Here is a 24,319-nt window from a genome sequence, read left to right on the forward strand (position 1 = left end):
TATTAGTAACTTTCAAAATTCTTATACATTCAGCAGCAATTCGTATTTAAGCAAAGTTGATACTAAACCAACCATCATACAACCATCTGAAGAGTCAAGTAATAAGCAGTTGAACAATATTACAGATTGTTGGACAGATCCTAGGAAATGCTATTACATTACCGATGATATTTTGGGAGAAACTAAAAGTTTAAATGTAGCCAAAAAGAAGAGCAAACCAAAAGAAAAGCATTACTATATGTCCAACAAAATTAACACCAATAACGAAGTGCAAACTAAAAAAAAAGTTTATGAACGTCATGAACAAACAGATAATCAAGAATCTGAAGTAAAATACATTGGACATAAAAACAAGAAAAACAGTAATATTTATAAAATATTTTTGAAAACTCAAAGAATTCATACAAGAATCAATAACTTCACTTATGGTAAACACAAAACGAACAAAGACAGCAGTATTAAATACATTTTTGAGTTTTATAAACAAATTTTGAAAACATCCCACGATAATTCATCAAGACTATATACCAGTTTTACAAGTAAAAAATCAGAACAAGCTTTATTTGCAAGTGATGGAGGTGGTAAATCTGCAGTTGTTTTTATAGATGGAAACAGCAGGCATTATAGTACCCCAAAAATTGTTGCAGATTTAACGAAAAACCTAATTTTGGACACATCTTGATATTCAAACCGATAAATTCTGTGACTATACCTTAAAACAAAGATCATGTACTAGAAACTGATAAAGATAAGCTTGATCAAAACCAATGGATGAGTATCTGAAGATCTGAAATCAAAATTGAGAATCAGATCAGATTGTATACCGAAATAAAAGTCATCAGTTTAATGAGTAGTTACATTAATCTTAAATAATTGATGAGAAAACTTCAAGGTAAGTTGTTACTAGTTTTTTCTTCGACGTAGTATAACTAATGGCGAGCAAAAGAACGAAATGAAAGTATTCAAATAAAAATAGTAAAACAATACATACAAATTTAGGAAATTTCAAAAATAACAGACAAGATACTTATAAAGTTAGACGTCTCCGAGAACAATGCAGAAGAAAATTCTCGATTAGTAATTGAAAACGATGTATTAAAATTTAGTTGGCTCTTAACAAATATAAAGAAAAACCACTAGCAACGTACAAGCAATATAACAAAAAAACTGAAGACGATGATAAACTCAATGAAAATCAAAACTGCCTGCAGGAGATTGATGATATCGATATTTGAACCAGAGAAGGAAACAATCCTCTAGAAATCATAACATTAGCAACTTGAAACAAATTATCACAAAGTAAGTAAGTAATTTAATGCATAAAAATACAGAAACAGCAGCAAAAGACGTATTGTGAACATTTTTTGTGATAAATAATATTTCCATTTTTTTACAGGAATAGGTACTCATGACGTCTCAAGCTATTAGAACATTACTGGCATTTGAATATATAAAATTGAAAGCTGAATCATTAAAAGCTTTGATTCAAAGATTCCAATAATATTTCACTAAATAAATTTGACTTCAAGTCAATTTAATCCTGGGTTACTCGTTGGGTGCTCGTTAAATCTCCGTTTAGAGCAAGTAAAATACCAAATTAGAATATTATAAACATCTTCTTGTTACAGCGGAAAATCTTCAAATCAAGTTGAAGATTGGACAAATTATGAACCCAGTTTCATTGTTATTATATATTTAGAAACCAGAATAAATAAGACGTACATCAAGGAAACTAGTTTTCATATTTAGTTTTAAATTATTTCGAAAGACAAAATTAAACAATTGTGATAAGTCATAGATCACCCTTTTGAAGTGTGCATTTACGCGTAGAACGACGTTTTATAATCATTTGCATTATGAGAAATCAATCGTGTGGTAACACATATTTACTTCTTTTCCATTATTTATAGTTCACTTAGCAATATTTTACTTCTCACATTATTGCATCCTTGCTTCTATGTCCTGCATCACAGCTTTTAATTATCTTCTCAAGCAGTCGATCATCTGCATTAATCTTTCTAATTCATTTAATTCTTTTATTCCACCTCTGACGACGCCGATCAAAAGATATTCTCTTCTCAATATTGCACTGATACAGTTTCATCTTCTTCTCAAATTTGTATAAAGTACAGAAGTTTCTATTCTTACTTGTGCAATTTAGCCAGTCCATTTTATTTTTCATCACTACCATATATCAAAACCAGGTGATATGTGTAGAACTTCCTTTCAGTTTGCTCGTTAGTAGCATTGGTCCTTACCACCCTCGCCCTGATCTCTCCAATCTATTTCTACGACTCCTTTATTGTCTTTTTCTTTGCAAATTTAGTCTTTATCTCTTTCCACATTTCTATAATTCTACAACTTTTAGATACCGATTCTGCTTTCTTTTCCGCATCTTGCAAATATTTGATAGTTTCGTCTCTGTATTAGTATTCAGAATATAATGATCTGAGTAGACAGAGCCCTTTAGACATGTTAATGCCATACATTATTTTTAGATCCCTTTCTATGTGGTCAATTTGGTTTTTGCATACGTGTAACTTTGTCTTCCGCTTGTTAAATGAAGTGTTTGTGATCCAGAGATTATTTCTGCGGTACTACCAGTTCAGCTTATTTGCCAACCGTTCTTCAACCCACCCAAAGTTTTCCATTATCCTTTTCCCCAACAATAACGTTAAAATTTTCTATAATGCCAATGTTGACCTTTGGTCCAGAATGTGTTGAATATTTTCATATATCAGTTCGTAGACTTTCACCGCGTCAGTGTCGGTAAGGTTCGATATACAGTAGAACCTCGATTAACCGGACTAATTGTTGTCCGGATAATCAAATGTATAAAGAATATTGTTGAGTATTTATTGAAAATAACAAATACGTACATAGATATCAACGAAACTAATATTTATTATGAATTTGAAAATTTCTTATGTATGTACACAATCACATATATTTTCTTATATTAAACTGGTCCGGAAAATCACGAATCCGTATAACTGAGGTCCGGATAAATGAGATTCTACTGTACTTATAAATATACGAGAAGATGATTGAAAACCTGTATGTTTAGAACATACAAATTGTGCTAACACCGTTGTTCGGACGTCTTTTCGTTTTATTATATTGGCCATGAAGGTGACAAACTTCAAGGCATTAAGCTTTACACGGAATGGTTGCTACCCCTGGTAGAGGGGGTAGCGGAGTGTTTTTAATTGAACTAATGGTTCACTTCTAGAAGTAAAGTCCACTTAACAACGTGTAAATAACCAATAAAATATATCTTTTTTCATTAAAACTTAGTAACAAATCAGTGATTGTAATTAGAACTGCAACAAATACATAATATACAAATAAATCAGTGTTTAATACAGTCCACAGCTACAAGGGTTAAATTATAACCCAATAACCTGAATTATCGAAGGAGAATTTTAATAAATTCTATAACTGCATAAGCATAAAGAACAACCGTGAAACCCCATTTGATAACAAGTTTCATACAAGAAAAGACCATATATTGACATACTCACCAACGTATATAAAAAAATGAACTTGAGCTTGTTTACTTACCAATCACCAATCGATACAATAAATTTCTTCAATACCGTTATTGGACAGAAACAGTATATTTCTGTACATCTCTACACATAAAATTTCTATAAAACATGTAACAGAACACTCAAATTAACTTTATAATTGGTAAATGGCGGTGCATCGAAAAATCAAATTCCGGTGGATTTTTGTCCCTTTTGTGACCATCTGCGAGCAGTTTTACTACGATGAAATTCGTTTTGGCAACTTTTAGTATGTCTGTGACCTGAGGAAAATAATTTTTTGTATTAGTATTTATTATACAAATTACTTATCAATTATTACAAACCTCATTATCGGGTGTCGTGATCGTTTCCAAAAGTGACCTCGCTTGATGAAAATGTTTTACCGCACTTGCATACAATTCAGATGCTTGGTCTGCTACTTCGCAAGCAGCGTTTCCGCTTGCAGCTGCGTTAAATGATCTTCTAGCAGCTGCTGCAGCCAGTTGCTGTGATCTCATCTCACGAAATTCTGCGTAGTGCACAGGTGGTGGTGTTCCAAGCAGGGCCAAAGGAGCCATACGGTGCTCGTAACGAACGCGTTCACTATCGAACGGAGATTTTGGTGTAGGCAATCGTCCTTCGACTTGCAGCCCTAATAATGCCTGAAAAAGTGACATAAACTAGTTGGTATTGGTATTTTACAGTTACATGAACTTCCCGAATTTTCACAAATCAATGATTTTTATAATTGAACCAGTTTCCGTAGGACTTCAATGGTTTAGTATGTTTATAAGACCAAGTACTCTGTCTATAGATATACCAAGTAAATCGTCTAATTTTAATTTTAACAAACCCCAAAAAAACTACTCATTTTCTCGAACTTTTGATGATTGATTCTGATGATTGACATCTGATGATTTTTTAAAATTAAACTACTTGTCGTAAGGCCGTAATATTTCAGTAAGTTCTATAAGACCATGATATACGCCAAAAAAAGTTCCATAAAAATCGGCTTAAATTTTTTTTCAACAGTTAATTACGAAAAACGACTTGATAGATTTTCACCTAAAACTAATCAGTATCATTCCCAACTAATATCTTTCGAACAGTTTTTGATTTTTTAAAATCGATTCGGTAGTATGAGCTTAAATGTAGACGTTTTTGAGCAAACGTCGATGAAATTTCTAATTTTGACAAACGCCAAAAAACGATAGTAATTTTTACAAACTTTGACGAATTTTTAAAATTAAACGACTTATCGTAGGGCCGTAATATTTTAGTATGACATATAAGACTATGGTATCTACCATAAAAAAAATTCATAAAAGTCGTCGAAAAATTTTTTTTTAATACTTTATTACGAGTAACCGGCCCGACCGACCTTTACCAAAAACTAATCAGGTCGATTGACAACAAATATCTTTCGAATGGTTATTGAATTTTCAAAATCGATTCAGAATTGCGTGATAAAACGTAGACAATTTTTTTTTCACTTTTCTGCAATTTAAAAGTAAACGGCTCAGCCGATCGTCGAACCGATAAGCCGTTAACTTATAAAATGTATATGACTAATGTACGTGTATACAAAGTCAACAAAAAGTCAATAAAAAAAAAGATTTTTGGCTAAAAGGTAGACAATATTTTACAATTCTCTGCTTATTCTGAAGAAACGGCTCAGCCGATCGTATAGAAAACTAGCTATCGCGAATGCTTGTCAAGTTTCATCGAATGTCTTAAATTTTCAAAATCGATTCAGCTCTTTTTGAGAAAACGACGATGAAAGGTCTAATTTTCAGCAACTTTAGATAAAAATGCTCTCATTTTTTAAAACTGATGAATGTTTAAAATTAATCAATGATTATTAATTATACATAAAATAAAACTATTTGTCGTAAGGCTGTAATATTTTAGTAGATTCTGTAAGCCTATGATCTCTATAGTTAAAAAATGTTTCATAAAAATCGTGCAAAACAAAATCGCCAACAGGTAATTACGACGAAATGGCCGAGCCGATGTTTACCGAAAACTAATCAACACGATAATCAAACAATATCTACAAAACAGTTTTGGAATTCTTAAAATCGATTCAGAATTGTGAGTCAAAACGTGAACGAAGAATATTAGATTAGGAAACGGCTCGGCCGGTCGTTACGCAAAACTAATTAGCGTAAGTCCTTTCGAATTACAAATATTGCTTTTAAATTTTTAAAATCGACTCACATACGCACGCCGCCATACATACACACTTACTTTTTTCAAATTTGGCCTTGTTCAATTCAGAACGTTGAGAAAACAAAATTGGCAAATTGGATTTTCTCAGTAATAATAATAATTAAGTTAGCATCTTAGTCAGTATTCAATTATTATTACCTTATAATATCCTCCACACATATTTTGCATAGCTTGATACATTATAATTTCCCTTCCATAAGATCTAGTTTTCTTTTTTCTTGGCTTTTTGCGACTACCTTTGGCAGCTCGTAATGCTTCTGCTGATAATTGTTCACTCAAGTAATTGTCAGCTCGACTCAAAGCAGACACCAGCCATCCATATAAAAATTCATAAAGATACCTATAGTAAAAAGTTATTATAAATGTTAATAAAATTTAGATAAAATACCCAAAACTTTTTTATTAATAAAGTATGCTTTATACTTACCAGAATATGTAATGATATTCATGTACACTATATAATTCGAGTTCCAATCCTGACAGGAGATACATAGCTATGACCCTAAAACAGTGATATAATATCCAAGTAGCTAAACATGCTAAATGTGTTTTACCTACGTCATGATGAATAGTCAAAGGATGTAAAAAAGCATCGACACGTTCAGCCTTAAAATATAATTAATAAACATTATTTCAGTTACAAATATTGATTTTTCATTTGTTCAAATACAAATAAATATCTTTATAGTTTATATAATTTAGTTCATAATACCTCATCATGAATAGAAGAAAATTCTTTTATCAATCTAGCTAGTTTATCTCTTTGACGAGCTCTATTGTGTCCACATAATTGCAGGAGATTTGCAAACGGTCGTGCGCAATAATTAAAAAATGATTCTATGCATTCCTTAGCCTGCAAATATTTTTGTAAATATTTCTCTTATAATCTGTCAATCAAATTAAATATACTGAGAGTAAATGCTTTTGGTTACAATACCTCATGATTACTTAATATAGGTGATCTTGGCATTAGAGATGGTGGAGCAATGAATTGTCTAGCTGCTTCTTTTAAAGACTCCGGCAAGCTTGTCGGTATATATAAAGTCTGCAGAACACAACGAGAAAGCAAACAAGGACCTGCCTTATGGCTAAACTCTAAAAAGAAGTCCTGCAAAAACACAAAAACAGATACAGCGTGAATGCATGAAAAATTCAATATCTTTAAAATTAACAATTGAATCTTTGCTTTTAGAAATAAGTAAAAGGTATATTATTTTTCTAACCAGTGCATTATGAAATCCAGTACATGCAGTAACTCTGCAAGCAGATCTAAGTCTTTTCAGCAAACCTTCTAAATATCCAAAAGCTGTTTCTGCATTTGGTATTCTCGTATAACGAGGAAAAGTTGGAGGCAAAAGTCTTTGGTTTACAAGAGGTGAAAACCCGATAGGATCTTCTAAAAATAATAATAAAATATGTAGTTAATTATAAACAAGGACTGAACAAATGTTAACCACTGTACCTCCATCCTTTACAACAGGAGCAAAACTGGATGTTCTAACAAGTATTGGAACAACTTCTAAACAACTACCTAGAATACGCTGTGTATCAGTTAAATTTCCTGAATTTGTTTGACTTTGCCCAAATTTTGATAAAGATAATAATGATTGATATAATAATCTTATAAATTTCATTCTAGCATGAAGAGCCCAAGTGCTTTCAGCTTCAGTTGAAGTTCTAACTATTTTTAATAAGTCCTCCTCACTTTCCTTCAATAAAATCATAACTTTTTGCTCTGGAATTTCTGGATGCAACTTATATCCATAAGACATCGGTTGAAAATCTTCCTCTTCGCACACATTGGCTCTATAAGCAGATAAATTTACTTATAGTACATTTATAAATTTCATTAAACATATTGATAGGATGATTAAAAATTATAAAAATTAAGTAAAACTATTCAAGTTAATGTACTTAAAGGCATTTTATAATCATTACACCATTATCATGCATACAGTAATTTAAAACAGATTATTGCCAATTAATGTTTGTTTAAATAGAACAAAATTTTAAATAAAACTAAGAGTATCAAAGAGGTTGGCTGTTGAGAGTTCAGAAACTTTTTGAAGGTACAAAATTTTAAAGTACTAACCTGTTCACAAAATCTTTAATCAATTCGAGAACCTTGTATAAAGTTATGCAGAATGCTTTTAAATGCTTATCCTGAATTTCATGGGGTCTGTGCATATACAAACATGTGAATAAAGTTTGGGCTAATGAATGGCCTTCTAACCATGACACTAAGCAACATAAACAATGGTCCATTATACCAATCGTTTCATTGACTAATAAACCTTGTAGTTTTAGCTGGCCAGACTAAATAAGTGGATTATAAGATTAGTTACATATAATTATTAATCAATCTTATTAATTTTGAATTACCTCTATGCCAGATTGAAAAGTGCATGGTTGTTGCCCTCTGTTGCACAACATTCCTGCATCCATTTTAGGATCCATCATCTCAATCGCTGACATTGCATCCAATAGACCAAAGAACTCATCGTGGAGTAACTCACCAAGTTGTAGTTCTAAATTTCAAAAAATTAAAATGTAAACAAATCTGTTTTATGCCTCAGCCTGATAAAATAAAAAATATGTACCTTTCACATTGGCAAAGAAGTTATCCGTGATGTCAACCCAATTGTATAGAATATTTTGGGTGATAGGAGATGTATTCAAACTAAAATAAAAAGTATACCAATGATAATGATAAGTCTTCTAATTAAGTCTTATTTATCTGCATATCTTGTACCTTTTAGTATCTGTCAAATCCATTGTTAACTAATAATAAATGTACCAAGTGAAGATTTATAATAAATTTGGTTAAGTTTGCTAAGTTTAGTTATATTAATATATAGTTATTGATATATTTTTTTCAGAATATACTGTCATATTTATATCATAGTTAACGTTACAAATTCTATGATATTTATATATTATTTACAAAATCTTGACATTTTTCGAACATTTTAGGATTATGCTTAAAAAATATGCAACAGTTCTGCCAACTGAATCATATATGATCTGACATTTGACGTGTTGCATTTAACTTCAGGTGGTATTTGTCAGTTGCCTCAAAAGCGCATTTTGCATTCGTAAACAATATTTCAAGTTAACAATAAGTTGATTTAAAGACTATCAGCGATATAGCGATTGAAACTAAAATTATTAATACTATTAATATATGATGCCGCCTAATATCACAGAACTTCGTCCTGATCTTAAGTTGCTTACTAAAAATTTTGAAGGTTATAAATTATCGTTAGAAACTGTTCCTGTAATTAAACATAAACTGCAGCCTATACAACCCAATGTAATTGCACCTAATGTTGACCAATATTCTTTATTACATGCTACTTTATACAGTTTGCATAATCATCTCTTCAAAGATCCATTTGAACCATATATTACCTACATCATAGATACGAGCAATATTATTAATAAATTTGTGTTCAATCGTGAAACACAAAGATTTTTTGTTGGGGACAATGCTCAGTTCCAACTGCCACAATCAGAAGACCTGGATAAAATCTATAATTCATCGATGAAATTTATTTCAGAGCAATATGTTGTTGTAAGTACAGGTTCAAAAAATATATATCTCATTGATACACTAGAACGAACAAATTTAAACTCATGGAAAATCATATTTTCTCAATCAGTTGTAGAAAATAATAATGGATTTATTATATTAGATGCTCATTTAGAAGAAAGTAATGGACAGAAAAATGTACATTGTTTGCTTCAGCATATAGAAAAAAATGAGAAATCTTTTGAAAATAGAATTGATTGGATTATAATTAAACAAGATTCTGAACTAACTTGGTCATTAACAAAATATAAAGAGTTACTAGGCAAGGGCACATTACAATATTGTGCATTAGAAAGCACATGTAGGGCTGTATACATTGCGAGTGATCACAAATACAAGTTTAAATTATCAGAAGAACAAATTAAGCAAATGCAATTAAATAAATCAGAAAAAGAAATAAGTTTTGATGATTTTATAAACTGGCACCAATCTGAGGAAGAAGTAACAATATTAGTTACGTTTAAAGAATTTGTAGATAAAAAGTTACTGAGTGTGGCAACTACAACTGATTCTTTAAAAATAGTTTATAAAACAGGAGAACAATCTGAAACCTTATTAGAACTTTTAGAAAAAGTAGATGTCGGTCTGACAACATGGTCTATGGTAAGAATTTCTGTTATAAATATAATATTTTCAAATTGATCATATATAATCTTCTTAAATAAATATATATGTCTTTCGATCTTCACTGATTTATCAATTACTATATCATAGGTAGATGCAAATATCTTAGAAATAGTGTTATATAAATTGATATCAAAACCATGGCAAAATCTTACAAAAGAAGGAGAAAAAGTATATAAAGAAATACCAAACCCAATAAAAGTCTCAGAAATTCACGAGAAATTAAAACATTTATGTTCGGAAGATCAAAATGAGATGTCAGCAATGTCTTCTGCTCCAATACAGGATGAAATTGATGATTGTGATTTTGATGCAGATTATGACATCAAAGATTGGTCACTAGGTAAAACATGCAAAATATTGTTAATGAGTTTGATGTATTATAATAATACAATATTTATTATATTTTAGAAAGACTATGCCCAGAGGAAAATTTGGCAACCCATCATGTTCATATTGGTTCGTGTGGACCTCTGTTTAAATATTCTTCTGAATGCAATACTCCGCCATTTTTAACATTGAGGCATGATGTAGACGGTTTAGTTTGGGAAATGCCAAAGTCAGATCATAATTGGCCCCCTAAGCATATTGCAACTTTACCTGCATTTGGATATGTTCAAGTAAATAATTAGTTTAAGATATTATATTTGTGTAATAGTAGACAACCATGTTTTATTTAAAAATTCTAGGCTTCTAAGCAAGATAAAAAATTTGTGAGTTGTTCTCCGGATTTCAACTACAGTGTTATATGCAATGGAAATCGACACATTTTTATTTATTGGGGTGATGATAGTAGAAGTTATCAATTACAGAATCGCAAATCCAAACAAAAAATGAAAGTCGGTACACAAAAGGTCATAACTTTAGATGATGCAGGTGATATTATAGGTCTTCAAACAGAAAATGATATAATTCTGGTTTTAACCGTTAATTATATTATTGCATTACAACTGAATTTTGAAATGGAGCCATAACTTTAGGTTCTTTTTCTTTTGATAATTATTTAAATAATGAATTGATTGAATTATTAACAGAACATTATTTACTATTAAGATAAATGTATAAATTGAAAAAATATATTATATAAATTTATTAAAAATTTAGTCTTGATTAACAAAAATAACTTGTAACAAAAAAAAAAAAAAATTAAAAATTTATCTAGTTTCTTTGATTTAAAACAAATGTGAGAACAATGATTGATTCATAAGGAGAATATTCATTAAGTAAAAATAATTGATCTTATTCTTCCAATAAATCTTATATACTAAGGAATCAATTTATCACTTATAAGTGCATTAGCAAAGTTGTTTCTATATTGGATTTGAAACCATATTTCATACCAGTGAAACTTTAAATAATATTATTACATAATAAAGAGAAGAACTTGTAAATTACATCCATATAAAATGTTCAGTTCCTAATAACTAGGACTATTATTATGTTGCAACTTAATAGCAAATGATGTGCAACTGTTCAAAAAGCCTTGAGTTTGTGAATATGAGTTTGTTTCTATTAGAGGAGCGCTATATAAAGTGATTATATTGCTAATTATGTTAAAAATATTGAAGCAAGATGCTAAGGGGACATTTCTGAGGTAAAGCAGCAACATTGCATATTTTCATACAATATCAAGCTGCACGTCCATATCAAGCATGAGCTCACAAACAAATATAACTAATGTAAGGAAATTAAAAAAAACATTTTTAAATTTTATTCTTCCAATAAAAATGATTACTAAAATTCTGTTCAGGGTGATTTTATATATTTTTCATTAAAAAAACGATTATGTTGCTACTAGATAATATAATAATAATGTTGCCGTTTTGTTTAAAGATGGCAGCCTGGTTTGCTTGCATCATTATTTAAGCATTTCGAAAATAGATGGCAGCTAACCAATATTTTTATTGCTTGTCATAATGAGACATATGTCATTAAATTGTTTTTGTGATGTTTATTTTAAGCATAAAAAGTTCTATATTTATAATAACAACTAAGAAAAAATGCAAATTCATGCTCGTTCATGAATTGAATAATTTTAATGTTTACTAGGTTAATAAAAGTATTTTGGAATGTTTTTGTAAAGATTATTCTTACAATATATGTCAACATGGAAGGATTTGTTGAAACTTATTTAACCCACGATTTCGATAATCAAGAGCCCAAAGACATTCCTGATACTAACGAGCCTGTATGGATTTTAGGAAAGAAATTCAGTGCAAAAGATGGTATTATCAAAGACACAAAAAACACCAAAAGATTCACTTATATATAAATAATATAATTGTAGAATTGGAGCTAATAAGAAGAGAAGTACAGTCAATAATTTGGTGTACTTATCGCAGAGGATTTGTTCCCATAGGGGAACCAGGTTTGACAACGGACAAAGGCTGGGGATGCATGCTTAGGTGTGGGCAAATGGTACTGGCACAAGCGCTTATCAATTTACATTTAGGAAGAGATTGGTATTGGACACCAGAAACAAAGTTAATAAATATTTAAAAACATTATCCATATATATATATATATATATATATATATATTGGGCTGAGAAAAAAAAATTTACAAATATATATATATATATATATATATATATGAATAGTCTTAAATTAATATATATATATATATATATATATATATATATATTAACAAAGTCTAATAATCGGGCATAACATCAATAAAAAAAAAAATTTTTTTATTGATGTTATGCCCGATTATTAGACTTTGTTAATACATATGTCAACATCAAACTCAGAATCATACAAAATATATATATATATATATATATATATATATATATATATATATATGAATAGTCTTAAATTGATGTTGATACATTTAATATGAGTTTAAAAGTCGGGCGTTACCTAAAAAAAAATAGTACGAGAGTTTTTAGAGATTTATCTAAAATCCATACGTTTCGGCTAGCACTGACCTGGTAATAAGCACACTAAAAAATAACTCTTACTCTTCAAACATAATTAACTCAGTAATAAATAACATACGCAACTACCTTTTCAACAAACAAAACGACCTCATCGACCATAAAAACCGTATAGATCTTGAGTCATAAACTGGTGTCATTTGCCTACCGTATGAAAAAGATTTGTATGTATTTTGTTGGTATGTAATTGCGATACAACCCTTAGTTCCATTTTTACACAAGGGTTAAATCTAAATTTAATTCTGACCACGTCAGGAACTTAGTTTATAAGATTAATTACTTTACTTGTGAACTTTTTTATATGGGAGAAACTAGCCAAAACCTGAGTAAGCGCCTTCATCAACATAAAAATAACTCAAAAAATCCTAAACAATTCAAAACCATGTTAACCGTGCATCTAAATAATCTAAATCATAACATGGATTTTTTCAACCCAAAAATTTTACATTTTGAAGAGCACGTAATTAAAAGAATTTCGCTGCGGGTCATAAACAAACGATTCGACAACACGGCCCTGAACGAAACAAACACGTGGTTCCTAAATAGCGTTAAAAATTTCTTAAAAAATGACAAGATCCCATCGCTTTTTAAATTTCTCATAAAATTTGAACACATGTTAAGAACTGCTTTGAGAAAAAACGCAGCATTTCTATCTTAGACTCCGAATAGTCAATACATAGTTTCTTCAACTTATTAAGAGTTATTTATGTTTATTTGTGTGTTTTACCATTTGTAATGTTAAAAAATATATATATTACCACTGTGCACATAATCATATCATGGAGTAATAATGTTTTCACCTGTTATATTAGGATACTAAATTGTAAGTGTTATTATCATTATTATTATTGTTTTTCCATGAAATTTTTTACATGTTTATTTAGTTTTAATTTTTATATTTAAATTGATTGCCACTGAATGAAGTCTAAGATGCTAGCCGAAACGTATGGATTTTAAATAAATTTCTAAAAATTCTCATACTATTTAGATTGATGTAATGCCCGACTTTTAAACTCAAATTGAATATATATATATATATATATATATATATATACATTTTGGAATATATTCTGAATAATATATAAAACAACAATTATATATATATATATATATATATATATATATATATATATATATATATTGGCTGTAATCAAGAACAACTCATTACGTAAAGTCAATTTATAGAGATCCCACTTATCTGCAAATAGTAACACGTTTTGAAGAAAAAAGACAAGCACCTTTTTCTATTCACCAAATCGCTTTAATGGGCGCATCTGAGGGTAAAGAAGTTGGAGAATGGTTTGGCCCTAACACAGTAGCACAAGTATTGAAGTATGTACAAAACATGGTCAAAAAATATTTACAAGCTTAAAGAATTATTTTTCTTGCAGAAAACTGCTTATATATGACGCTTGGAGTGATTTAGTAATACACGTAGCTCTTGATAATATGGTAGTTAAAAATGATATATGTGAGTTGAAATTATACCTGAATATTTAATGTGTATGTTCTCTTGAATAATTGTGTATGCATATTTAAATTAGTGGATCTATGCAGTTCAGAAGCATCTTGGAAGCCTTTATTTTTAATTATACCATTGCGACTAGGTTTAAATACAGTAAATCCAATATATGTGGATAATCTGAAGGTAACACAATAAGCCAAATTTAGAATCACTTTATCCTTGATATTTGATTTACAACTTTTAGACTTGTTTATCGTTGCCACAATCTCTTGGTATTATTGGAGGAAAAACAAACCAAGCATTATATTTATTTGGATATGTTGGAGATGATATACTATATCTAGATCCTCATACAACTCAGAAATCAGGAAGTATTGAGAATAAGTTAACAGAAGAACAACAAGAAATGGATAATTCGTACCACTGTAAATATGCATCAAGAATGCCAATATTGAACATGGATCCTTCAGTTGCTGTGGTAAGAAGAATGAAAGAATCACCAATTCCTCATTTTGCACAAATGTTTTATATTTCCATATAATAGAGTCAATAGTTTTTTTTTAATTTGCTATTCTTTTTTTTCAGTGTTTTTTATGTACAAATCAAACAGATTTTGATTCCTTATGCAAGGACATTCAAAATGATGTCAGAGAATACGGACAACAATCTTTGTTTGAAATATGCGATAATAAACCAGAGGAATGGGTAGAATCTAATAAATCTTTAGAAAGTGGAAACGATCATGAAAATATTAATAGTTTCATTAAAGTTAGTAGGAATTTAGATTCAGAAGATGAATTCGAATTGCTAGGATAAGCTTTGTATTTGATTAGTTTTAAGAAAATTTAATCTTGCATATATATATATATTTATATATAAGAAGCAAACTATAATAATGAATTTATTTTGATTGATCAGAGGAATATACCGCAATATATTTTTTGAAATTTAGTTTCCAATTATTACTATTCCTTACTAATATGTGCATCAAGTATTTATTTTACAGCAATTTAATCATTTTGCCAATGATGCACATACACAATAAATAATGTTTAAGTAAAATGGCCTTTAAAAATAAAATACCAATCATCTATTAAGTAAATGATCAAAATTCAACAATACAAATCCGAATATATATAATGCATCTGAAATGTTTTTTTTGCAGCTAATTGCTGTAGATAAATTCTGATGAAATATCCATCCCATTTTATTATGAAAAATTTGTACTTTTGCAAAAAGGCAAAACAATCAATTCAAAAAATACTCACTGAAGCCCAGAATTCAAACAAAAAATTCAGTTACCTTTAGTACCCTTTTCAAGCTTGTAAATTTTATTAAAAATTAGGTATGGAAATGATTAAACTGATGAATTAATTGACATTATATTTCTATATTTTTATTATATGTATATATTAAATTATTTAAGCTTCTTTATTATTTAATAGTGAATCTTATTTTTTTATACCGACTACAGTTCTTATTAAATATAATTTTCATTCACATACTCTTATGTGGTTTTGTGTATTATTGCTTTTATCTGTATATTCTACAATTTGAAGGAAACTTGGGAATATTTTATAAAGTTAATATTCCAACATAATATATTCATCATTTAAAAACAAGTTAATTTATTTATTCGTAACAGTTGGTTCCTGGAGAATTTTATTATTATTAAATATAAGAGCAAATTAATTTTTCTCTGGCATTTGTGCCACAGTCACTAATGTTAAGATCCTATTACCTCATAACATACATGAATTTTCTAGTTATTTAAATAAAACACAAAATTAAAACCAAGTTTGATTTTATTTATTTTTGATCTCTAAACAATTTCCCCCATATTTTAAGGTGTGTTTTTTCAAACTTTTGCCGTCTATATATGCCATATCACAAACATTACAAACAAATGGTCGTTCACCTGTATGCGTTCTGATATGAATTTTTAATGTACAATTTTCTGAAAATGACTTATTGCAGTATGTACAATTATAAGGTTTCAGGCCAGTGTGAACTTTCATATGATTTTTCAGATTGCTTGGTTTAAAAAATCTTTTATCACATAATTCACAAGCGTAAGGTCGTTCTCCCGTATGGATTTTTGTATGAGAATTTAAACTCGAAGTACTATTAAAAGACATGCTGCAAATTGGACAAACATAAGGCTTTTCACCGGTGTGTGTTCGTAGATGTATGGTGTAAGGTCCAATGTACCTAAAAGACTTACCACAATAACAACAAATGTGCCCAACATTTTTTGATCTATCAAATTCATTATTTTCACTCAAATGTTTTTTCAAATGCCATTTCAAAGTTCGTTCATTAATAAAACTACGGCCACAGTATTCACATGCTACAGTCTTTGATAAGGTAAAATCATTATGAGACACTTCTAAATGCTTTATCATCTGCAATCTTGACTTAAACTTCTCATCACATATTTTGCATTTAATAATTTTTGTTGTTCCTTCGATATGATATTTTTCATGTTCTCTTAATACATAAGCTGTTGTGAAGCGTTTACCACAAAATTTGCAGAGATGTGGCGATATTGTTTTATGGGATAACTTATGTCGTCTTAAATTTGTGTGGCTGACATAAGATTTTGAGCATAAATCACATTTGAATAATTCTAGTTCATTTACTTGCTTGTGAACCTGATCATGCAGTCGTAAATGGGCAGTTGAATTGAAAGTCTTCTGACAAACTTTGCAAGGAAAACGTTTTCTATGTGTTCGCTTATGTTTTTCATATTCTGCCAAAGTGGTAAAAGTTATATTACACCTATCACATGTTAAATTATCTGAATTATTTGGGTCTTTCTTAACTTTTCTTTTAGTAAACGTAGATCTTTTGGTATATTTCTTTTTAGGTTCATCTTTTTCTATGTTTGTTTCTACTAGTGAATCTGTTGTATTTGGAGATATTAGGACTTCTAAAATTTCTTCCTTCACAGACAAGTCAGAGTTTACATTAACACATATCAATTCAAATTGATTCCTATATTTTTTATCAAACTCTTCACATTGAAGTTTGAATTTATAAGATTTTTCAAGATCTGATATACAGTCTTTGCAAATTTTTTGAGAAAGAAAATCATTTTCCAGCACCTGGAGAATTATTATTCACTTTTTAAGAATTTTTGATTTAGAGAATTTATTGAGCAACAATTTGTCTTAAATATTCACATTCACTTAATAAATAACGTAATAACGCAATATAAAAAATAAATAACAATAAAATCATAATTTTAAACCAATTCGCTCAACCAATAAGTTTTATAAGCATAATGAATTAATATTAAATTAAACATCAAATTCTTACCTGAATATTTGCAATACTCATTAACTTGTCAGCTATCGTGCTTCCAGTATCAAATATATTAATTAAATCCTTTTGTTCACCACAAGTTCGGCATGTAGAACTCATTTTAAATTATATTTTATATTTACTTATACCTAAGGTTATGTTAGTTCATAGAATGTATTATTTTTTAACTGATGTCCGAAGATTATGTTTTGACAACAAGAAATCAATAAGCTAAACATAAATGAAGTTCGTGATAAGCGATCGATAGCGCCAAATTTGAAATTTACCTAACTGTAACTGACGAAAATAGTTAGAACAATTAAAAAAGTATTTTCCATAATGTATTTTATATATTATATAAAATATGTCTAAAATTGAAGAAGACTAACAAGTTACAGGGTACATCCCACATCCCTGAAACGTAGAAATAATTATAAATGAAAATTATATATAAATATAATTAGACTTATTTTATATTAGATATATAAACTAGATTCTTAAAAGAATCATACATTGAATTTCTTAAAAGAATCATACATATATTATCATGATATTACATATATTATCATGAATGCATTCATCACATGACTAAAAACTAAAATGTTTAATTTCACTTGAATGATTTCTATAGTAACGCGAAGTGTAAACAGATACATTTCAAAAACAAATTCCGAAATTATTTAGGATATTAGTAATCAACGTTTATTTATGAAAAGTCATACAGCCTAGGTCATACAGACCATGTTTATTTATTTATAATAATAAAGTCAAGTTATTATTTATTAAATAAAATCACATTTGAAATATAGTTCAATACTTTAAAGAATGAATTATTCAATTCAATTATAATCATGACTAAAAATTTCGATTTCGACTTGGACGATCCATTAGGTGATTTATTGAGCGATGATAGTGCAAATGATTTTTTTGATGAGAAATTTAAAAGAAAAGATAGTGATAAATTAGTAGAAAAAGCCAAGGATAGATCCAAAATAATATCAGATTTATTTGGAATTGCTGAAACAAAGAATCAAACTGTTGTGCCAAGTCGATTGGGTCAAGAAACCCAAGAGAAAAAGATTGAAATTCAAGGAAGTAATAGAGATTTGGAATCACCTTCTCCTATAGTTGGTTCCAATAAGAAGGCATCTTGGCTTGATTTTGCCAGTACAAATAAAAGCTTAGAAGATACCAGTAAAATTCATAATAAACAAGACATATTTGATAATGATTCAATTTTAGACGATTTATTAGGTATTAGAAATTATTCTACACCTTAAAAACTAATAACTATTAAATGATGTGTTCAGTTTTTAGATTTATTCTCATCAAACATTCACCATAGTTAACGCGATCACAAGTAGTGCATTTTTCCTATCAGTGACAAAATGACTTCTTTCAATATTGTACATGTTTTGTTATGATTACACTTTATCGATTTAGTAACTAGTAACTACCAACTAGAATTTCGTTTCGCCATTTATATTTCTATTCACAGGTAAATCATTATCAAAGCAGAATTCAAAGGAAAATGATTTTGATAAACCTGAAGCCAAGCCTGCTACTGGTTCGTCCATTGCTTTTGGAGGATATGCCCCAACAGTAAAAAACGATACTATATCAAACGAAAAAAATATTATGGAAAGAAATCCAAGTAGGAGAAGAAGAAGTTCAAAAAATGTACTGGATCCACTGGGACTTTTTGCCAGGAAACCAGTGCTAGATGATGATGAAGAAATCCCCAAAAAGGAGAACAAAACGACTGAATCAAAACCAAGTGATAATAAAAAATCCACAGACCAGGATTGGTTGGGAATTAACCAAGAAAAGACGGTTAAACAAGTGCCAAATGAACCCGAACTACCTTCTTGGCTAGGTGGTTCCACTGCTAATAAGACTGCTACGAAAAAATCTAATGAAAAGGTAGGAATTGTATAATGGTCATCGATATATAAAAGTACATCTCCCACTATTTAGCAGTTGTTTAAAATATTCTGGTAATATTTTTATTAAATCCACAGACTGATTTAGAAAAATCTACTGCGCCAATACAAGATACTAGTAAAGAGCGAGAGCAACAAGAACCAGAAAGAGTTGAACATTTGCAAACTAACGATGAGAGTACTGTAGTAAATAAATTTTATGAAAATTCTATGAATCTTCACAGTCAGCAAATAATAGCAATGAATGCTCTAAAACAACAGGAAAGCCAAATACTTATGGCAGCAAAACTTAGAGGACAAGAAGAACATATGAACTTTCTACAAAAACGGTAAATATTTTATTTTATTTTATCAAATTGATATATATTAAAGTATTTTTTTATATTTTTGTCTTTCACTTTACAGTCAGCAAGAAGTCCTGATGCGACAAGAATCACATTTCCAAAACTTACTAGAAAAGCAAATGCAACGCCAAATTGAGCTCGAAAATAATTTGCGTATACAACAAGACAAAATCAACTCACATCTTGAAGTATTAGAAGTTTATTTTTTTAAATATCAATTTTTATCAATATATTTTATAAATAAAATATTTTCTTTTCAAGGTATTAATGGCACAACCAAGTGTTTTACCAACTGCACCAATTCCGTTATCAATTCAAAATTCTGTTCTTGATAGAACTATTGAACCAGTATTAAAAACTGACAATGATCAGACCAGTCAAAATAAATCAGAGAAGGAAATCAAGGAGAATTTAAGAGCCGAGATGATTCTTGAACAAGAAAAGTTAAAAATGGAAACTGAAAAAATGTATTTGAAAGATACTTTGGATGCGATTAAAGAAAAACACAATATTGAAATAGATTATTTAGAGGAATCCTATAAGTATATATTAAAGATTTCCTCACTTTACAATCATTCTATCTTTCATTTTTAACTTTGGTTATCTTTTTCAGACGACAACTTTCCACAATAGAACAGTCCCGTTCTGATGTTGAAAAACGACTTCTTTCCGAGAACAAAAATTTAACAGAATTTTATGAATCAAAAGTAAAAATGTTACTTGATGATAATTTAGAAATGAGTAAAAAATATAATAACAAATTGAAATCATTGGAAGAAGAATATCAAAGAGATGTAGATAGATTGTCAGAGAAGCATCAAAAAGATTTGGATAATATGAAACATGAACATCAACAAATAATAGACAATATAAGGTATATTTGGTTTTAAAAAAATATCTAAAAATAGTATATTTATTACTATTATTTGAATTTTAAGGGAAGCAAAGCAGTCTGAAGATACACTTGTACGTGAAAGTAGTACCCATGCATTTAAGCTGAAAGATGCGACCAATTTATTAGAAAAAAGTTGTGAAGATTTAACGCAACTTAATAAATCTTGGGAACAAACAAATGCTCAACGGGAAATTTTACTTAAAAATAAGGAAGCTGAAATTAAATGTAACTTAACACATTTAAAATCGTTTTTGCTTCTTCAATCAGTATGCTTTAACCTTTATTATTTAAGCAATGCAAGAAAATCTGATGGATCTTCAGAACAAGTATGAGGTTGAGCGCAGCCGTATGGTGGAAATTGTAAAAAATTTGGAAAATCGGCTTCTTGAAAGCAATCGCACTCTTGCAGAAGAAAAGGAATCCTTAAGAACAAAAGAACATATTTTAGAGCTTAAAGAGAGAGATATTGAGCGTGACAGACGAGCATTAGACGATAAATGCGAACGCGATATGCAAAAATTGGAGGTGCGGATAGAATTATTTTTTTCTACTAAAAAAGTTCTTTCTGCTATTTCAGTAATTATTTACTGAGATTTGCTTTAAAAACCATAAATAGAAAATCTTTTACCATGACAGTTCCAAAGTTAAATTAGAACCATTGTTCTGCTGATGCGTACTGTTTTGGGCAGTTATGGACCTGGTTGTAATATTTTTCCTTCTTACAGGCTATGAAGAAAGAATTCGTGCAGGAACAAGAACGTGCCATGAGCAGAATAAATGAGGAACGAAAAAATATACAATCGGAAAAGATGCGAATTGAAACATTGGCTAAATTGCAAAACATCAATGATCCTAGGAACAACCGAGCCGAGATTGATGCTGCCATCAATGCTGCAAATGTATATTACCCAGATTCCAAAAATTCAGAAATTGGTCATTAATTTGTATTGTCTTATTTTCAGGATGCTGCAAATATAGCTCAACGAGAAAAATCTAAATATTTAGAAAAACAACGCCATTTGCAAATGAAGGCTCAAGAACTTTATGAGCATGAACGGAATTTACAATTGAGGTTTGTTAGTAAAAAAATTGTATAAAAAACTACAAATAATCAAAAATTCAAAAATTAAATTTTCAATAGATTCACAATGAGAATTTGTTTACGATTGCTAATATTAATTTTTTATTGTTTTTTCCCCAGAGCATCTGAATTGAATATGGCATTGGAGTCAGCAATCCATAACCGTAAAGCCAGTGAAAAAATAATACTAGCAGCTCGCCAAGCCGAAAAAGATTTCTTAGCCAAAACTCGATCAGTGGAGGATCAAGTAAATTTGATTCGAGAACAAGAATCAAAAATTGAATTGGAGAAACAACATTTATCGAAAGTACGATTAGATTTGATGATGATTAAGAAGAAAATAGAAAGCAAACAATGTAGTTTGTGCAAAATTGGAGAAAGCATACGGGAAAAGAACAATTTTCAGTTGCGAAATAATACTAAAAATTCACAGAACGCAACTAATTTTCGAATAGGTTTGGATAACAACAGCGACATTCTGCAACACGGTTTAGACCTAAATTTGCAGAGTGATCAGTTTCCTAGCTTGAATAATCCGAAAGTTGAAGCTTTCACACTTGGCAACCAAAGCAATCTCCAAAATATAGGTTTTCCTGATAATTTTAACATGACAACTAATTTTACCCTTGGCAACATTTTGGACAGTTTTGAACCAACGCTCGATCAGAATTTTACAGATCTTGACCCTCAATTTATGAGTAAACTGAACATTGAAACATCTGGTCCAACAAGCTTCTTTGATAAAAGTTCTTTATTCAGCACTAGAGATTTGATGCATTTAGAATCAGATAATTGGCTTGTGGGAGAATTTGGACCAGAAACCACAAATTTGAATTTTATTAAGCATTTGTCGAATAATGCTAAAAACACTGATATCAATTTAGGAGCATCGACATCTACAAACGTGCAGCCAGATGCAAAATTGGAGGAACTATATTTCAACAGTAATTTTAATGAAATGCAGAAACCAGAACGTCTAGATATATCACCTGGAGAAGAGAATAAAGACAACAAAAGTGCTTAATATATTTGTGATCAATTAATTGATAAATCTCTATTTATACTTGATTTTTTTTAATTAAGAATAATAAATGCATCTCATCATATATGTTCATTATTAACTTCCAGAAGAAAAAAAATATTTTTTGGACAGAAAATCCGATTTGCTAATTTTGTTTTCTTGATTCATGTCATTCTGACTCGTTTGACATCAAAACTGGGAAAAGTTTATATGTGTATGTAATAAGTATGTAAGCCAAAATTCGGCCTTTTGATTTGACAATTTCTCAAAAATGAGAATTGTTATACCAATTCTAAAAATTTAAAAGCCATTTATTGGAACTCTATAAGAACTCACGTTGATTAGTTTTACGGAAAGATCATCGGTCAAACCGATTCTCTAGAATTAGCAGAAATTTGCAGCATTTATCGTATGTTTATCGTGAACCAATTTTGAAATTTGAAAATCTGTTTGAAAGATATCAGAATCGTGCTGAGGTTTTTGGTAGAGATCAGCCGGACCGTTTATAGTCATTAATTGTTCTTGATTTTTTTTTACTATTTTAATAAAACTCTGTACAGCAAATTCATGGCCTAAACGAATATCGTAAAATATAGCACGAAGTAAAATAAAATGTGTAAGAAAAACTTGAATATATGAGTCAAAAAAAAATCGCTTTGGCACATATGATTTACGAATACTGGGAATGAAAATAAATATACTTTGTTAAACCATACCTCTAAAATGAATTTTGATGTCCCGTGCATTGACCTATCAAAAATGAGGGTTAAAATTTGAAAAATTCTTTTTTGACCCACTAAGAATGCCCCACTAACTTTGGAAGGCCGATCTTATGTATTATTTACACATATTGAGAAGCTTAGGCATTTTCCTTCAATGCAAAATGTCACTTTTACACATTGTAAATTTTCGTCGTTCATGCTTAAATATATATGTAAAGACAATGACATAATTAATTTAAGACTTAATATTTGTTAGCAATGCAAATATGTTAATAGATACAATTTTGAAAAGACTAATGCATTGTATTTGTATATATACAATGTTTTATATAATACATTTTTGCAACGCACAATTTTGAACAAACAACAAAATTAATACAATGATTATATTTATTAAATATAAACTATTTTACCTTAAATAGCATCTTGTTCACAAAATAAATTGTTACACACACAAATCATATTTTAAAACTTAACTTAATAAAAGTCATTTGTCAACAGCCATAACGTGCTTAAGCATAGGCATAAGATAAAGAAGTAAAGATGGTACTTCGTTTTAATGTTTAAAAATCTAACACCACGAATCAGTGGCGCTGATATACATATTCGAAGATCTTCTTGGC

General features: G+C 29.5%; 5 protein-coding genes across 6 annotated transcripts; 3 read left to right on the forward strand and 2 right to left on the reverse strand.

The window, feature by feature from the left end:
- Positions 1 to 3,646: 3,646 nt before the first annotated feature.
- On the reverse strand, positions 3,647 to 24,130 carry LOC113366207 (N-alpha-acetyltransferase 35, NatC auxiliary subunit). 2 transcript variants are annotated; one of them, XM_026607775.1, is made up of 12 exons: positions 24,110 to 24,130; positions 8,363 to 8,442; positions 8,145 to 8,290; positions 7,855 to 8,078; positions 7,225 to 7,568; positions 6,986 to 7,158; positions 6,700 to 6,870; positions 6,475 to 6,615; positions 6,190 to 6,368; positions 5,901 to 6,102; positions 3,875 to 4,192; positions 3,647 to 3,811 (listed from the first exon to the last, which is right to left on the reverse strand). In XM_026607775.1, the coding sequence occupies exons 3-12, from the start codon at positions 8,235 to 8,237 to the stop codon at positions 3,674 to 3,676; spliced, it is 1,983 nt and encodes a 660-aa protein (XP_026463560.1). In that variant the 5' UTR covers positions 8,238 to 8,290; positions 8,363 to 8,442; positions 24,110 to 24,130; the 3' UTR covers positions 3,647 to 3,673. The 2 variants fall into 2 exon arrangements, with proteins under 2 accessions (XP_026463560.1, XP_026463559.1); XM_026607774.1 differs by lacking the exon at positions 24,110 to 24,130 and adding an exon at positions 8,515 to 8,594.
- LOC113366208 (nudC domain-containing protein 1) lies at positions 8,909 to 11,002 on the forward strand. The gene is made up of 4 exons (XM_026607778.1): positions 8,909 to 9,957; positions 10,069 to 10,321; positions 10,390 to 10,598; positions 10,668 to 11,002. The coding sequence occupies exons 1-4, from the start codon at positions 8,947 to 8,949 to the stop codon at positions 10,950 to 10,952; spliced, it is 1,758 nt and encodes a 585-aa protein (XP_026463563.1). The 5' UTR covers positions 8,909 to 8,946; the 3' UTR covers positions 10,953 to 11,002.
- Positions 11,934 to 15,204, forward strand: LOC113366209 (cysteine protease ATG4B). Its single transcript, XM_026607779.1, has 7 exons — positions 11,934 to 12,203; positions 12,266 to 12,461; positions 14,105 to 14,251; positions 14,311 to 14,390; positions 14,464 to 14,567; positions 14,629 to 14,862; positions 14,970 to 15,204. The coding sequence occupies exons 1-7, from the start codon at positions 12,017 to 12,019 to the stop codon at positions 15,198 to 15,200; spliced, it is 1,179 nt and encodes a 392-aa protein (XP_026463564.1). The 5' UTR covers positions 11,934 to 12,016; the 3' UTR covers positions 15,201 to 15,204.
- On the reverse strand, positions 16,190 to 17,810 carry LOC113367469 (zinc finger protein 664-like). The gene is made up of 2 exons (XM_026609076.1): positions 17,706 to 17,810; positions 16,190 to 17,491 (listed from the first exon to the last, which is right to left on the reverse strand). Exons 1-2 carry the CDS (start codon positions 17,808 to 17,810, stop codon positions 16,190 to 16,192), a joined length of 1,407 nt encoding a protein of 468 aa, XP_026464861.1.
- Positions 18,542 to 22,977, forward strand: LOC113367470 (putative leucine-rich repeat-containing protein DDB_G0290503). Its single transcript, XM_026609077.1, has 13 exons — positions 18,542 to 18,944; positions 19,189 to 19,613; positions 19,712 to 19,962; positions 20,039 to 20,165; positions 20,239 to 20,259; positions 20,350 to 20,519; positions 20,591 to 20,693; positions 20,793 to 20,851; positions 20,916 to 21,097; positions 21,165 to 21,397; positions 21,598 to 21,771; positions 21,835 to 21,944; positions 22,074 to 22,977. Exons 1-13 carry the CDS (start codon positions 18,542 to 18,544, stop codon positions 22,975 to 22,977), a joined length of 3,162 nt encoding a protein of 1,053 aa, XP_026464862.1.
- Positions 24,131 to 24,319: the final 189 nt, after the last annotated feature.

This window comes from Ctenocephalides felis, unplaced genomic scaffold (genome assembly GCF_003426905.1).
Source record: "Ctenocephalides felis isolate EL2017-DRISC unplaced genomic scaffold, ASM342690v1 CF-g0.4_SCAFFOLD_01170, whole genome shotgun sequence".
NCBI lineage: Eukaryota > Metazoa > Arthropoda > Insecta > Siphonaptera > Pulicidae > Ctenocephalides > Ctenocephalides felis.

What these genes read in the sequence shown, in the direction of transcription:
- LOC113366207 (XM_026607774.1), bottom strand. Translation starts at nt 8,537, where the DNA reads ATGGATTTGACAGATACTAAAAG. An exon ending in ATTAAAGATTTTGTGAACAG is followed by an intron (nt 7,569 to 7,854) that starts GTTAGTACTTTA and finishes ATCTGCTTATAG; the next exon opens with AGCCAATGTGTGCGAAGAGG. An exon ending in CTATATTAAGTAATCATGAG is followed by an intron (nt 6,616 to 6,699) that starts GTATTGTAACCA and finishes AAATATTTGCAG; the next exon opens with GCTAAGGAATGCATAGAATC.
- LOC113366208 (XM_026607778.1), top strand. Translation starts at nt 8,947, where the DNA reads ATGATGCCGCCTAATATCACAGAACTTCGTCCTGATCTTAAGTTGCTT. An exon ending in GTCTGACAACATGGTCTATG is followed by an intron (nt 9,958 to 10,068) that starts GTAAGAATTTCT and finishes ACTATATCATAG; the next exon opens with GTAGATGCAAATATCTTAGA. An exon ending in CTGCATTTGGATATGTTCAA is followed by an intron (nt 10,599 to 10,667) that starts GTAAATAATTAG and finishes TAAAAATTCTAG; the next exon opens with GCTTCTAAGCAAGATAAAAA.
- LOC113366209 (XM_026607779.1), top strand. Translation starts at nt 12,017, where the DNA reads ATGTTTACTAGGTTAATAAAAGTATTTTGGAATGTTTTTGTAAAGATT. An exon ending in TATTGGACACCAGAAACAAA is followed by an intron (nt 12,462 to 14,104) that starts GTTAATAAATAT and finishes GTCAATTTATAG; the next exon opens with AGATCCCACTTATCTGCAAA. An exon ending in TGGATCCTTCAGTTGCTGTG is followed by an intron (nt 14,863 to 14,969) that starts GTAAGAAGAATG and finishes CTTTTTTTTCAG; the next exon opens with TGTTTTTTATGTACAAATCA.
- LOC113367469 (XM_026609076.1), bottom strand. Translation starts at nt 17,810, where the DNA reads ATGAGTTCTACATGCCGAACTTGTGGTGAACAAAAGGATTTAATTAAT. An exon ending in TGAGTATTGCAAATATTCAG is followed by an intron (nt 17,492 to 17,705) that starts GTAAGAATTTGA and finishes ATAATTCTCCAG; the next exon opens with GTGCTGGAAAATGATTTTCT.
- LOC113367470 (XM_026609077.1), top strand. Translation starts at nt 18,542, where the DNA reads ATGACTAAAAATTTCGATTTCGACTTGGACGATCCATTAGGTGATTTA. An exon ending in AAATCAACTCACATCTTGAA is followed by an intron (nt 20,166 to 20,238) that starts GTATTAGAAGTT and finishes TTTCTTTTCAAG; the next exon opens with GTATTAATGGCACAACCAAG. An exon ending in ATGAATCAAAAGTAAAAATG is followed by an intron (nt 20,694 to 20,792) that starts TTACTTGATGAT and finishes TTGTCAGAGAAG; the next exon opens with CATCAAAAAGATTTGGATAA.